This window comes from Thermobia domestica, chromosome 8 (assembly GCF_964235325.1).
Source record: "Thermobia domestica chromosome 8, izTheDome1.hap1.1, whole genome shotgun sequence".
NCBI lineage: Eukaryota > Metazoa > Arthropoda > Insecta > Zygentoma > Lepismatidae > Thermobia > Thermobia domestica.
The window spans coordinates 9689577-9703783 of record NC_137461.1 but is presented as its reverse complement, the minus strand read 5'-3'; the positions used below and the strand labels follow the sequence as shown (position 1 = coordinate 9703783).

The 14207-nt window shown below is 36.6% G+C and overlaps 1 protein-coding gene across 1 annotated transcript in view; it reads left to right on the top strand.

The window, feature by feature from the left end:
• Positions 1-14207, top strand: part of LOC145692677 (uncharacterized) — a 1521027-nt gene that overhangs the window by 26343 nt on the left and 1480477 nt on the right. Inside the window, exon 2 of the mRNA XM_081768059.1 lies at positions 9028-9069. Coding sequence (XP_081624185.1) covers positions 9028-9069 — 42 coding nt within the window. The remainder of the gene's footprint in view (positions 1-9027; positions 9070-14207) is intronic.

Sequence of the window (14207 nt, the reverse complement as noted above, 5' to 3'; positions counted from 1 at the left end):
CGGAAAAAGAAAGGCATGGAAAATATAGCAGATATGTTATGCTTTCATTACCACTGATCATTCCACACGAAAGCTGCCATTATACAAAGCCAGAGGCACATAAAAAATGAATAATGTGTCTGGAGATCTTTTATTCGCTCTCCTAGAGGCGATACAGAAAATGCATTTAGGGTTAACTTCAGCTGCAAAAGAGTGACTGACGAAATACAATGATACAAAAATCGTTTCATTTCTTTTAAACATGTAATGTTTCAATCTATGCGTTACGAAATGACAGATTCAACTTGTAAATAATGATACATTCTGCTATTGGATACAATGGCTCTTCCTGCCAAGTAGATGACGACTGAAAACAAAGATCAGACTTCAGTAACTAAATCTAGACCTTATTACAGCGTCAAGCTAATAAATCTAATTGATTTACAGTAAAATATTCTTGGTATTTAATTTGTCAATGTACTCCGTTCTGTTAATTTGTATTCAATGGTAAGGCTTAGAAAATAATGTTGTTTTCTTGTAACAGTTTTTAGAGGTTTCAAACAAGTTTCTTCAGTCCATTATTCTCCATTGTCAATTGTCTCCTGTGTTTACTTTGTAATACAGTATGTTTAATGCGTTTCGTAGCTAACAAAGAGAGTAACAGTGGTGTTCGGAGTTGAGTTGTCACCTATTGGTAAGCCTAAAGTGGGACAAATCGAACGTGTTCCGATCACCGGTTCGTCAGATCCAAATTTTTTACATGGAACAAATTATTAAAAATAGCTGAACCTGATTTCTCTACACAGCGCATCATTCAGATATGAGCATGCATCTCCTTGTCATTCCTCACATCTGTACATGTCCCTTTACAGACACAAGTGAAGGATGTCTTGATAAAAATTGGCAAAGGGTAGCATAAAGGGAAGATTTTTTGGATTCTTTTTTTTTTTAATATCTCGCATTGTTTGTAAGATTTGAACCTACTTCTGTTGGGGTTTCTAATTCATGTATGATCAGTGTTTTCTTTTTTCTTGCATGCAGTATGTAATAAACTAATACATTACACACAATTAATTATCATGTCACTGATGTATGGTGTTCATTGGGCAAAATACTCCAAGCAATAAAGATTCACCTTAGACTCCAGAAACAGTTATTATTCGTTTTTCATTATCATTTGGCCATGAAATAAGCACCTGAGAGATATACTAACCCTGTATACAAATGTGTGGTGTTAGAATGTATAACTCATAGGATATGATGCTTTACTTTTTAAAACTTCAATTCTTCCAGTATACTCCTAAAAATGTAATAAAGAAAAAACGGTCAATTATTTTAATATTCAATTAGAACTGGACAGTCTACATAAAATTTGCAATCGATCAATGAAAACGGCATCTTTCTAGAGCTTGCGATTTTCGAGGTTTTATTGACAAAAGAATTGACCACAAACATATAAACGTCCACAAACATTAAACTTTTCTGGGCCACAAACATATAAATCTAGCATTTTAATATATAAATTAGATAGAAGAAAGAGACATAGACCTACACATTTGGCTTCGAAGTCCCTAGATAAAGAAAATCTGACTGTGCCTCTTGATACGTAAGCATTCCACCATAATAATTAGCAACAGCCTTTTCCGCAGTAGACCCGGGTTAGATTTCCGGCAGGAGTTCATGTAGTTTGTACCGCACGTGAAGCTGTAGGTCTAGGTACACGTCTCCTATAGACTCACAGCTAAAAGAAACGTTCAACTCAAATCAAACCAGAAACTATTATTAAAAAAACCCTCACCTTTGCTATCTTACGGAGCGCTTTTCCGCTCAAGGATGCATTGTTGAATGAAAAGCAGCTTTAATAACAACAAAATCTTCAGTTACTCTTTTATCCCCCTTCCCCCGCAAAAAAGTGTGTTAACAATACACTTACAATATTGTGTTAGAAACCCTGTTTTATTCTCAGTTGAGTTGCATTCAATTAGGCATTTGCAGCACAAGAATAATCATTAGGAATGCGCACGAGACAAGATTTGTGGCTGTCTCGTCTCGAAAATGTGCTGTAAAAGTAATATCTCGACTCGAAAAATGTATTATTTCACTATTGGAAGAACCGTGTCTCGACTCGAATTTTGTCAGGAAAATCCTGTCTGGACTCGTCTCGTGCGCATCCCTAATAATCATGGATCTCCATTTGAGACTGTTACATGCTTCTCAAATAAAACTAGAAAATTAGGCACCTACGAATTGAGGGTTCTCTTTGCTTAGTTTAAATCAAAGGTGACCATTTGGTTAATTGGATAACGGCGTTTGTTTTTCTGCTCTCCTTAAAAATTGAAGAATTGCTAGTTACGCACTTATCCAAATTTACCCCTCATATATAGAAAAATAAAATAAAAAATTCTTGTTAATACTGAAATTTCAATAATCCGCATAATGAAACTTATTTGTTGTAGTTTTTTTTTTTTTTTTTGTATTTGTAACTAATATCGCTATAGTTAATTTTAGGCCATAATTTAACAAAAGTATGGTTTCTAACTAATTTGATTTAATTTGATTGATTAGGGGGTTAATGGAGACGTCAGCATAGAGGCTATGTGTCCCTGTCACGATTAACACGGCTGCCTGAGTGCGGATTGCAACGATAAAAATTAAGGAAAAGTTAAAACGAAGAGATCAAAAAACACTCCGATACTAAAAAGAAAAATCAGAAATTAAAAATAAAAGAATAAATATATGTAGTGAAAGAGATAACGATAACAATAAATATAGAGAAAACATAAAAACATAAAAAATGTAGAACAAAAGATGAAAGCGTAGCTGCAATTAAAAGAAATAACCTATTAAAAGAGCTCAGAGAACACGAGCAGGCTCAGAAGCATCAATAAACTGAAGTACACAGTGAATAATACTATCATCATCCCCTAATGCACTGGTACTGTAAGGTTACAAGGCAGTCCGTGACGTTCTCTGAGATCTAAGTGTTCAGGGTATTCAATAAGAATGTGCTGAATACTCAGTCGGAAAGGACAATACAAACGGTCCAAACCACGCAGCAAATAACTATGCGTTAGATGAGAGTGTCCGATACGCAGACTCGCCAGGAGCACTTCATCTCGACGATAATTGAGAGACGACGTATGCCACACTCCTAGGAGCGGCTTAACTACGTGACGTTTATTATCTTTCCCTGGTCCCAATCTGCTTGCCAATGAGAGCGCATCAAACTAGAGAATTAACGACAAAGATAAGAGCAAGGAAGGCTATGCTCCAAGCTACTTTTGTCTGACTTCTGTTCCAATCATCACACTATTGGTTTCTCCTTCATTCAAGCGCAGCTTCACTCGTTGTCCTGTGTACAGGTTTTGAATGAGTCGTAGTTCTCTCCAGTTGACTCCAATTTCTTTAAGTATTTTCGGAAGTTTCATCCAATTGACTCGGTCGAAAGCTTTTCGCCAGTCGGTGAAACACAAACACAACTCTTCATTTATATCAAGAATTCTTTCTGATATAATTCTCATCAATCCAATAGCATCTCTGGTGCCTTTTCCTTTCCGGAATCCAAATTGATCTTCTAACCTCTCATCTATCTTACTTTCCAGCCGCCTGTTCAGTATGCGTGCAATGATCTTTCCAGTGTGGGGAATCAGGCTAATGCTTCTGTGATCGCTGTACTTCTTTGCTTCCTTTTTCTTGGCAATGCAATTATTGTAACATCAAGAAAATCCTTTGGCCATTCTCCACTCAAGTAGATCTTGTTAATAAGTGAAGTCAGTTCTTTCATTGCGTTGTCTTCTAATCCCTTGAGCAAATCTACTGGAATGTCTCTTCTCCAGTGGCCTTTCTCCTTCGCGTGTCTTTGATTGCTTGTACTACTTCGCTTTTCAATACACTGGGTCCTTTTTCATCATCATCCACCTCTTCCTCTTTTTCGATCGCAATATCTTTGGGGTGCTTCTTCTGTCATATAGATCTTTTATGTATTCCTCCCAAATTCTAAGGATTCTTTGATGGTCAGTGGTTATATTACCTTCTTGATCTTCGATGCCGAACGTTCGTATACTTTTGTTAGCTTTCCCTTCTAATTCTTGTGCTTTCTGGTACATCAGATCATATCTGCCGTGCCGTTGAAGTTCCATTATTTCTTCACATATCTGTTCCATGTACTTTTCTTTGGCTTTGTCTGTCTCTCTTCTCAATTCATTATTCAGCCTTCTGTATTCCTTTATGTCCGTGTTTTTCGCCCTTCTGCGTTCCTCCATCTTCTTAAGCATTGCTTCAGTTATCCATGGTTTTCTCGGTGCTCTTTCCATCCTGCCAATGCTATTGTAAAGTGTGTCAAGTAGAATCTGTTTAACTTTCCCTCCACTATTCTCTATATTGTCAACCATATCTCCCATTGCACAGAATTTTCTTGAATCTCTTCTTTCGTTGTGATTAGAATCAATGTCCGCTCCTGGTAGTGTCTTCACGTCTCGTACACTATCCTGAAACGTTGCTTCACAAGAATGTAATCGATTCTGTAGCGTTTCTTATCTCCTAGACTTTTCCACGTGTACAGCTTGTTTTTTTCTTTTCTTGAACCACGTGTTCATAACCACCAGATCACGTTGGCCATAGAAATCGATAAGCATTTGACCTCGTTCGTTTCTTCTACCTAGTCCAAACCGTCCCACTACCTTATTCGCAGCTCCTTCTCCTACAACGCTGTTGAAGTCTCCCATTAATATGGCGTTGAGCTTTCATCTTCCTTCCTGATGCAATATGTCACTAATCTGATCATACATTACTTCTACTTCATTATCATCATGGTCGGTTGTTGGCATATACACTTGTATTATCACAATATCCACTGGTTTTGCATGTAGTTTTACAAACATCCAGCGGTCACTGCAGTATTCCACTTTGGTTACACTTCTTGCTACTTCGTTCTTCATTGCTATCGCGACACCATTCTCGGCCTTATCGCCACCCGAATAGTATTTTCTGTAATTTCTCGATACTATCTCATCTTTCCCCCAGGAAATTTTCAAGTTTCCCCCCACTTCGTAGAGTTTGTACGTTCCAGGTTCCTATGCTGAAATTAATGTTATTATTATTTTCTCTTCTGACGATTCTTCCCGGAGCAGTCCCCACCCGGAGATCCGAACAGGGAACTATTTTGCCCCCGGAATTTTTTACCTCAGGAAGAACCATCATATTTATTTATTCTCCTCCTTCGTCCTTCTGGGAAAAAGATAATGTGTTAGTATTCCCATTTCCTTTCCACATCTCCATGCCGTTGACCATCTAGTGGTTCATCCGCCTTTTAGGACAGTTTCCCCTCCTAAGGTCGAGAAGGTGCCCTGACCTCCACCCGCTCATCCGCCCTCCGAGAAGACCGTTGACACTTGATAAAAGCTGACTCCTTATCCCGGGAGTCGGTCGGTCCCCACCTACGTTAGCCGCCAAAGACGTTACCCGCTTTCTCCTGCTAGGAGGTGTAGGTTGGGATTTTCCCTTCGCTTAGGATGAGACCCGAAGGCTTTTCTCAAACCTCTCCAGTACTTTTAGAAAGCACCATCTACCTATACAAATAAAACAGAAAGTGACTATGTTTGTGACTTAATAACTAACTAAACTAACTCCACGGCTTGTGGAACCCGGAGGTTCAATGCCGCGTTCACAAAAGTTTTCCACTGACCTCTATCCTTAGCCAACTGGATCCAGTTTCTATTTTGGATTCCTATTTCTGCGAGGTCCATCTTAATATTGTCCTCCCATCTGCGCCTAGGTCTTCCTAATGGTCGTTTTCTGATTGGTCTACCAGTTAAGACTTGGCTAGCGTTTCTACTTTCTTCCATCCTGGCTAGGCCTACATGACCTGCCCACCTGAGCCTCTTAGACTTGATGACCCTAACAATGTTTGGTAAACCGTATATATTATGTAGTTCCTCGTTATGAAGTTTCCGCCATTCCCCTTTTTAGTTCCTCTTGGGTCCGAATATTCGTCTTAGCATCTTGTTCTCAAATACTTTCAGTCTATGTTCTTCCCTCAGAGTAAGCAACCATGTTTCACAACCAAACAGAACAACAGGCATGATTGTCGTTTTATATATTTTAAGCTTCAAATTCCTGGACAGAATTTGCGATAACAACAGATTTTGAACTGAATAATAACACGAATTCCCTGCTTTCAGTTGACATTTAATTTCTTCGTGAATATGGTTTTCGTATGTTAATATTGATCCTAGATATTTGAAAGTATCCACTTTATCAAGTATCATTTGATATTTTAACGCACCCATAATTTGCCGTATTACGATCCTGACGAACTTCCATGTATTTAGTTTTCTCTGCACTTATTTCTAAATCCATGTATCTCTGAAAGAGTTTAATAAGACCTCTGCATTTCTTTCTATTGTTCTCCTATCATCCCCTATTAAATTTACGTCATCAGTATATGCCATAATCTGGTGAATACCGTTCATCTCTAGGCCCTGGTTGCTATCTTTGATTTTCCTTATAGCGTCTTCCAGAACAAAGTTAAATAATAATGACAACAATGCATCTCCAAGTTTCAGGCCAATTTTCCTACCCAGACTTTACTTTGGGATTCATTTAAACATATATTAATTAATCCAATTAGCTTTTTTGGTATTCCAAATTATGTAAGAATATTGTACAATGTTTCACCAATGTTCAATTTCATTATTCAGTCATCAATATAAAACATGTAACTTTAGAAAGGCATATAATACACTATACAGTTGTGAGCAACAAAAATGTTAAAATAATTTCATAAAGAATAAAAGTGGACTAACCAAATTAAATATTAAGATACATCTGTAATAAGCCGAGGTGAACCAAACTCAGAAGCTGCTGGTGTTAGAAGTTGTGGAACACAGATTCTGGCAAAGCTGAACCTGTCTCTAGCCGATCTCGACCATCAAATGTAACGATCTTTATCCTTTAGACCAGCGTTTCCCAACCTTTTTCAACTTGCGGCACACTACAGGTGTAACTTGAATTCTCGCGGCACACTCATATAGATATTATTATTATTATTATTTGTAAATATAAAATACCGTGGAATTTTTTTTCTGTTATTACTGATCTCCTTTTCACAGAGAAGAAAGGTCGATCACTTGTTTTCCTCCGTGGTAAATCATTAAGCTTATTTTTCATTCTAATTTAAAAATTAAAAAAAAAACAATTACAATGAAGTATAGCTCTCAGGTTTTTAAAAATACGCTTTCTTTTTCGAAAACTGTATCCAAACTTTCATTAAGAAGGAACATCATTAAAGAACAAAGAAACAAATCTCTTGTACTTTTAAAACACAAATGTAGGTCATTTGTATCCATGTTTGCTTTGTCGAAAGGATTGAATGATATTTTAAAATTTCAATTTACGAAATAATGTGCAACAATAAAGAAGCAATAATGGTGGTAAGAATGATGGCAAATACTTTTCTAACATTAAAAATGTACAGAATATTAACAGAATATGAAACTTAAAATTGTAGATTCATAGTAGAGGTTCATAGTAATGTGAAACACAGATATACATTTTTCCTCATAAATATAATGTGATACTCAATGTCTGCTATTTGATTGTAATAGAATTAATAATTTTGTTTTGATTTCCTCGCGGCACACCAGCGGCCCATTCGCGGCATACCGGTTGGGAAACGCTGCTTTAGACCAGTGATAGCCAAACCGTCGATCGCGAGCTACTAGTAGCTTGCGGGGACATTTTTGGTAGATCGCGTTAACGTTCCAGTTGGCTAACCTTGACTCTTGCACTGAGCTGACGCTAACGATAGGGGGCGCTGACGACAACAACTACTTGTTTCTCCCGCGCAACTGCCATTGTCAGTTTCATCTCACAGTTGATTGTACCTAGGTATATGCGTGGGGTTGTGCACGTTATATTTTTCGTGTGTATATTAGACATTTGCTAAACGTTATGTTTTTCGTGTGTATATTAGACATTTGCTAAACGTTATGTTTTTCGTGTGTATATTAGACATTTGCTAAACGTTATGTTTTTCGTGTGTATATTAGACATTTGCTAAACGTTATGTTTTTCGTGTGTATATTAGACATTTGTTAAACGTTATGTTTTTCGTGTGTATATTAGGCATTTGCTAAACGTTAGGTTTTTCGTGTGTATATTAGACATTTGCTAACTTGAATAGTTTGATTTCATAATTAACTAGAAATGTTAGTTTATAGGCAATAAACAAATGTAAGATTTAAAATTTAAAAAGTTGGTAGTCCTTTTGGTTTCTAGCTCACCGTAGGATTTCAAAAGGATACAGGAGCTGAGAAGCTTCATAAGTTTGGCGACCACTGCCTTAGATGATAGGCTACTTGCTCGCCAAATATCGTTCAGGCCTGGCCAATAGTTATCAAGAAATAAATTACTACTATACACGAGTCGAGCCAAGTCTTTCTCTGGCGGAGCTCGACTACGAAATATTGCGACAATTACAATCCAGGATTTCCATAAATTATTCCATGACTTACTGGAAGGTGCATAACGCGGACTTCTAATGTAATTAAGTATATACTTATAAGTATCAGTTGAATGAGAATACCTTTCTGAGATATTTGGTTCCACTCCTATCGTTCCTACTTTGAATGAAATGCGGCCAGCCGATCCCACTTAATATTGAGTTATTGCTTTTAATTTAAAGGAACAGTTTTGATTCGTTATTACCATACTGCGTATTACCTTCCTCTTCGATAAAATATTTGATTTTTATATTGATCTTTTGAATCTGGCAAGAATTCCCATTATTTTGCATGAGAAAATGTGACTCGAGTTACGAGATTTCCCTGATGCTTGTATCATTATAGAACAAATTGTTCCTCAATTAAACGAATGAAGTCTAGAGGAAACAGGAGTAAAGGTTCGTTTCCTTACAAGATCAGCAGATAGACTGTTTCAACATTATTATTTCATTGGAGATAATTTCAATTCAGTTGAGTTTTAAATTAATAATGTTATTTTAATTCTCTTCTTGTTGAAACTTGATTCCAAGTTTTCTTTTTATTTCAGGTGATTACGATATTCAGGGTCTTGAGCAATCCCCAGAGAATGGTAATGTAACTATCAACTCTTTTCCAAATTTCGTATTTATAAAGATATAGAGTTCAGCGTAGAGGTAATCATAACAACAACACTATAACAAAGTCAAGGTTTTTAAACATTTGACAAGTGGTGTACAAAAATGATCACAGTGGGTTTTAAAGGTTAATGACAATATAAGTAATATTGTTACCGAATCACTGTCTGTTTTCCTATAACAACACAATTTTAAGCATATGTTTAGACAAGGGCTCTTTTCTTTTAAAAAGTAGTAATTTGATATCACTCTACATTTGAACGTCAAATATAATTTTTACATAGGAATATACACATTTTCTGTTTTGTACTAGTGAGGAGCTCGATGGTCGAACAGTCAAAACCCAAATTTATTGCCGCCGGCAGTGGCGTATTTACGATTTTGTTTCGCGGGTGCGGGCTTTGCTAACTTTATTCCTGGAAATGTGAAAATTCTGCGAGATATTTCATTTACTTTAATATAATAAATAAAATTTCGGGGTGGGGCTTAACCCCGGAAGCCCCCTTTAATTGCGCCACTGGCCGCCGGTGTACTTCCTCTTCTAGCACATGAAATCAAGAACATGCGTGTCCTCTCTTGTTTGTTTGCTTTAGTATTTTCACTACGCAGAAATAATTGTAATTTCTTATAAATTTCAGAACACATCTTAGTATAACATACGAAGTGAAGTCAAAAAGTAAAGGGACTTCGAGAAAAAGTACATGTATTCTAATAATAGAAATTCAGTAACAATATTCCTACATAATCTCCCTGAACTTCAAAGCACTTTTCCCAGCGTTTCACAAGGTCTTTTTTTTTTTTATTCCGTCGGAAAAGAAGTTTTCGGTTGCACCGCATCAATGACTAGCTGATGGTTTGACGTTTAAATATCTTAACTTCTGGTGATGATGGGTATTTACAAACCATGCCCGCAGCCTTACTTTCCGGATCGTGATGATGTACCCAAGTTTCATCTACAGTTACGATTTATTGTAAAAATCCATCTTCTTCGCGACGATAATGGGGCAAATGTTCACGAGAGATGCCCAACCTTTGTGTCTTATGCTTCGCGATAAACAGCTATCACCATACTGCGCTTGCATTCAACGAATAATTTCTGCAGGTTTAACACCTTCCATAAACAAAAAGCGAATCACTGCCCTCATTTCCTTCCTGGTGCAGATTGACAATGGAGCTGCCATGTTTAACGGTCTGCTTCACTCCAACGACTAACGCGTGAATAAGAATGACACGTTGATTTGCAGATGACACTAATTCAGAGCTGGATACTAGCAGAGTTAGTTACCGAACCCTAGTTTGAGAAATTCCAAGTTCCTTTACTTTTTGACTTCCCCTCACATTTACTAATTCTTAAAAAGTAAACTGGAAAATATATTTTTGAAAATTTTTATAAAGCAAGGATAACTAATTACTTAACAATATTTATAATATTTTCTAGTAATAATTATAAGTAAGTTATTTTTGTGTATTATGTGTAATGAGTTTGATTTAAAAAATGTTAGCGTATTGAATTGTATAAATGTCGGGGAGATAGGCCGACTATAGCGCTGTTGTGGCAATCTACAGAACTATATCTATTCGAAATTTACGTCACGAGTTATAAGCTTCAATTGTGAAGCTGAAATCAAACTGGTCGGAACAAAAATCTGTAATAACGAGTTTAGAGAAAAGTGAATATATAATTTTGGATATAAGAGTCATCTTATATAAATTGTTCGCGAAACTAGAAAAGTCAAGATTAATATTGTGGTATGATACCAGTTGAATTGTATTTGGGGAGTGTTTTTTTTTCAATAAGGAATTGTATTATGATTTTGTTATGAATTGTGTTATGTGTTATAAGGAATTGTGTTTAAGGAATTTAATTGTGTTATGATTCCTTTCCAAACCTAATGAAAACCTGATAAAATCAAACGAGTTAACAGTAAGATTTATTTTTATAGAAGACCGATTGATAGGGTATCACAACAAACAGCATGTGGTTAAAATGTCTTGAATCTACGTACATAGTAGTAGATTGGTACAAGATGGTTACGGGGAACCCATTCCTATTTGTCTGGAAGTTTCATTTTTATCATAAAGTTGATACATATATGTGTATTGTGTATGAAGTTTGTTTGTTTGTAATACATCATTCATTAATGTTTTCTCTGCAGCCTTAACAATATTCCCAAATTTTCTCCGACAGACTTCGAATACTGCATAATACAATTCTTAAAATCTCTACTTATAACTATAACACTTATAAATATATATATATATGTTGATATGGATAATAGTCCGTATCGTATGGTATCATTTTCTTCTATGGCGAAGTCTAAACACTTAACTTGTTAAGTTTTGTGGCCAGACGTGTATAAACATATTTTTCTAGACAGTTCTGACATAATACGTAAAGAAGGCAGTAATAGTAGATGTATTTTCGTTTATAAAGAAGTAATTTTGTGAAAAATACAAAGGTAAATGCAGAAAATCTCCGGAAAATACACCAGTTTAAATATATTTTATCTTGAATGCTACCATTGAACGATTAGTGAGTAAACTACGTTTTAATAAGCTCCAGAAATTATAACATAACGAACTTAGGGAAATATATACATGTTATATACTCCAGAGAAAGTTTTGAACAGTACAAAACAGAAATAATACTAGGAAATTCTCATCCATTGGATTATTCAATTTATAAAAGCATAAATTCCTAACTGATTAAATTATACTTATCTTGAGTGAATTATGAACGAAAGTTGGTTTTATTGATGCGTAGAGAATACTTGAAATTTGTAGAAAAATATTTAACGGGAAAAGAAATTAACGAACAGTGAGCTTTAGAAAATTATACAACATTGACATTTAAAATAGCTACCGAATAGGTCAAGATCGCCATTAGGTCACTTCTGTATTCAAACGTTTGCTTGTTAGGTTTTGATCTCAATAAGTACCTAAAGACTGTTTTCCAATTCTTCTAGACTTTCATTCCTGACACAACATACCGTTCCTAACGCTGCTTCATTCACATTCATGTATTTTAGTAAGGAAAAATATTCTTTTTCTGATTATTTTACTGTTTACTGAATACTTACTGATCAGTTAGTGATGTGTTTATGTTTACTTTCATTCGCAGCTACAGATAGATAAAGTCAAAAGCTAGCATAAGCCATACTCAAGCTACTTATTATCTTATAAAGTTTTTTCAGTGCACAAACTCTTAGTTAATACTGATCATGTGTCATTATGGAGTTAAAATTGTGTTTGTATTTCCAATAATAATAATAATAAAAATCTGTTAAGAAAAGTTTCAATTTAACAATTTTGTTCTTTCAGTCATTTAATTTTTTCTAGATCTCTAATTTTAATTTTTGGTATGCGAGAACAATTCGACCAGAAAAAGCACATTGCTTAGCTTTGAGAAGAATTCGAACATTCATATCCATATGTGACGCTCATCTATTACCAGATTTTGAAAAGCTTCTTTACACTGATGAAGAAAAAATGATGGACTGAACGGAAATATGTTGCATTTAACTATGCATATTCTTCAGTTTGTTCTTATCAATCAAATGATTTGGCATTTTTGAAACCTTCCTACCTACTGATGTTTGTTCTTTTCATTCTCACATAGCATTATTTTTGAACCCTCAATTTAGTGAATTAAAATACATATAGTTTTGAAGCAGGAACATAATTGTTAAGTGGGTCAGTCATAAAGTTAGTTGCACTCCTTCGTAAATATTTTCGGTCAAAGGCTATTTTGATGAAATTGTTTGACAACACTGTAGACATGTAGCTGTATCGTGTGACGTAGCGGCTTTCACAAGACAAGCGGAAGTGTTCTGTTAATCAGTCGTAAACGGTTTGGGTACAAAACCTCGCGGCCAGAACCTCGCGGCGACAACCCCGCGGACCAAAAACTCGCCTCCCAAAACCTCGCGGCCCAAAATCTCGCCGGGCCGAAACCTCGCCTGGCCAAAACTTCACCGCCCAAAACCTCGCGTTACAAAATCTCGCCAGGCCAAAACCCCGCCTGACCAAAACCTCGCCACCCAAAACGTCGCGGGCCAAAACCTCGCCTGGTCAAAACCTCGCCACCCAAAACCTCGCACCCCAAAATATCGCCATACCCAAAATCTCGCCTGACCAAAACCTCGTTGTAATGATCTCGCGACACAGAATCTCATCTGATCTAAATTAAGCGATACGTAGTGTCGCCTGGGAAGAAATGTCGTCAGGATAAAACCTCTTCACGATGATTTCTTCAATGTAGAATGTTCTATCGCCAGATTTACAAAACTTATTAGGTTTTGAAACTTGACATTTTGTATAAATCTTCTTGCTCTACTAGGGCACAAGCTACAGATAAGACAATATTTTGCGAAATGCGTGTCCTAAAGAGGAATGGAATGGATGGTCTTGAATGAATTTTGCCGCTCTCCAGATCTAAAAAACTACTAAGCATAGAACCTTTACGTTTTGGTACAAATCTTCTCCTTGTACCATAAGAAGGTATGTTGCAAAATGCTCCTCGTAAGGGAGTGTTGAAGTTTGGATAATTCTTAAGCGTTGGCTTGATCTCAGGACCCACGAAGTTTTGGCGGCGAGGTTTTGGCCCGGCGAGATTTTTGGGCGGCGAGGTTTTGGGAGGCGAGGTTTCGGCCACGCGAGATTTTGGCCGGCGAGATTTTGGGTGGCGATGTTTCGGCCGCGAGATTTTGTCCTTATCCCGTCGTAAACATGTCTCTACAGCTGCAAGTGACATTTAAGCTGAAATGCGTGCAGTGATTCGTTTTCTGTGGGGGAAAAAGTGCAATTCCGCTGAAATTTATCGGCAGTTGCATGAAATGTATGGTGAAAATTTAATGACATGTCTAGATATCGCGAACTGGTGCAACATGTTTGAGAACGGACGTACAGATATTGACGATGCTGAGCGCGAGGGAAGACCATCACCCTCCTTATAGCCCAGATTTTTCCCCGTGTCACTTCCATGTGCTTGGTCCCATGAAAGCCGTACTTTCAAAGCGACGATAGAACTCGAATGACGAGGTGAAAGCTGCAGCCCAAGAATGGTTATCGGGCATTGGACGGGATTTCTTTGCAGAAGGTATAGAGAAACTTG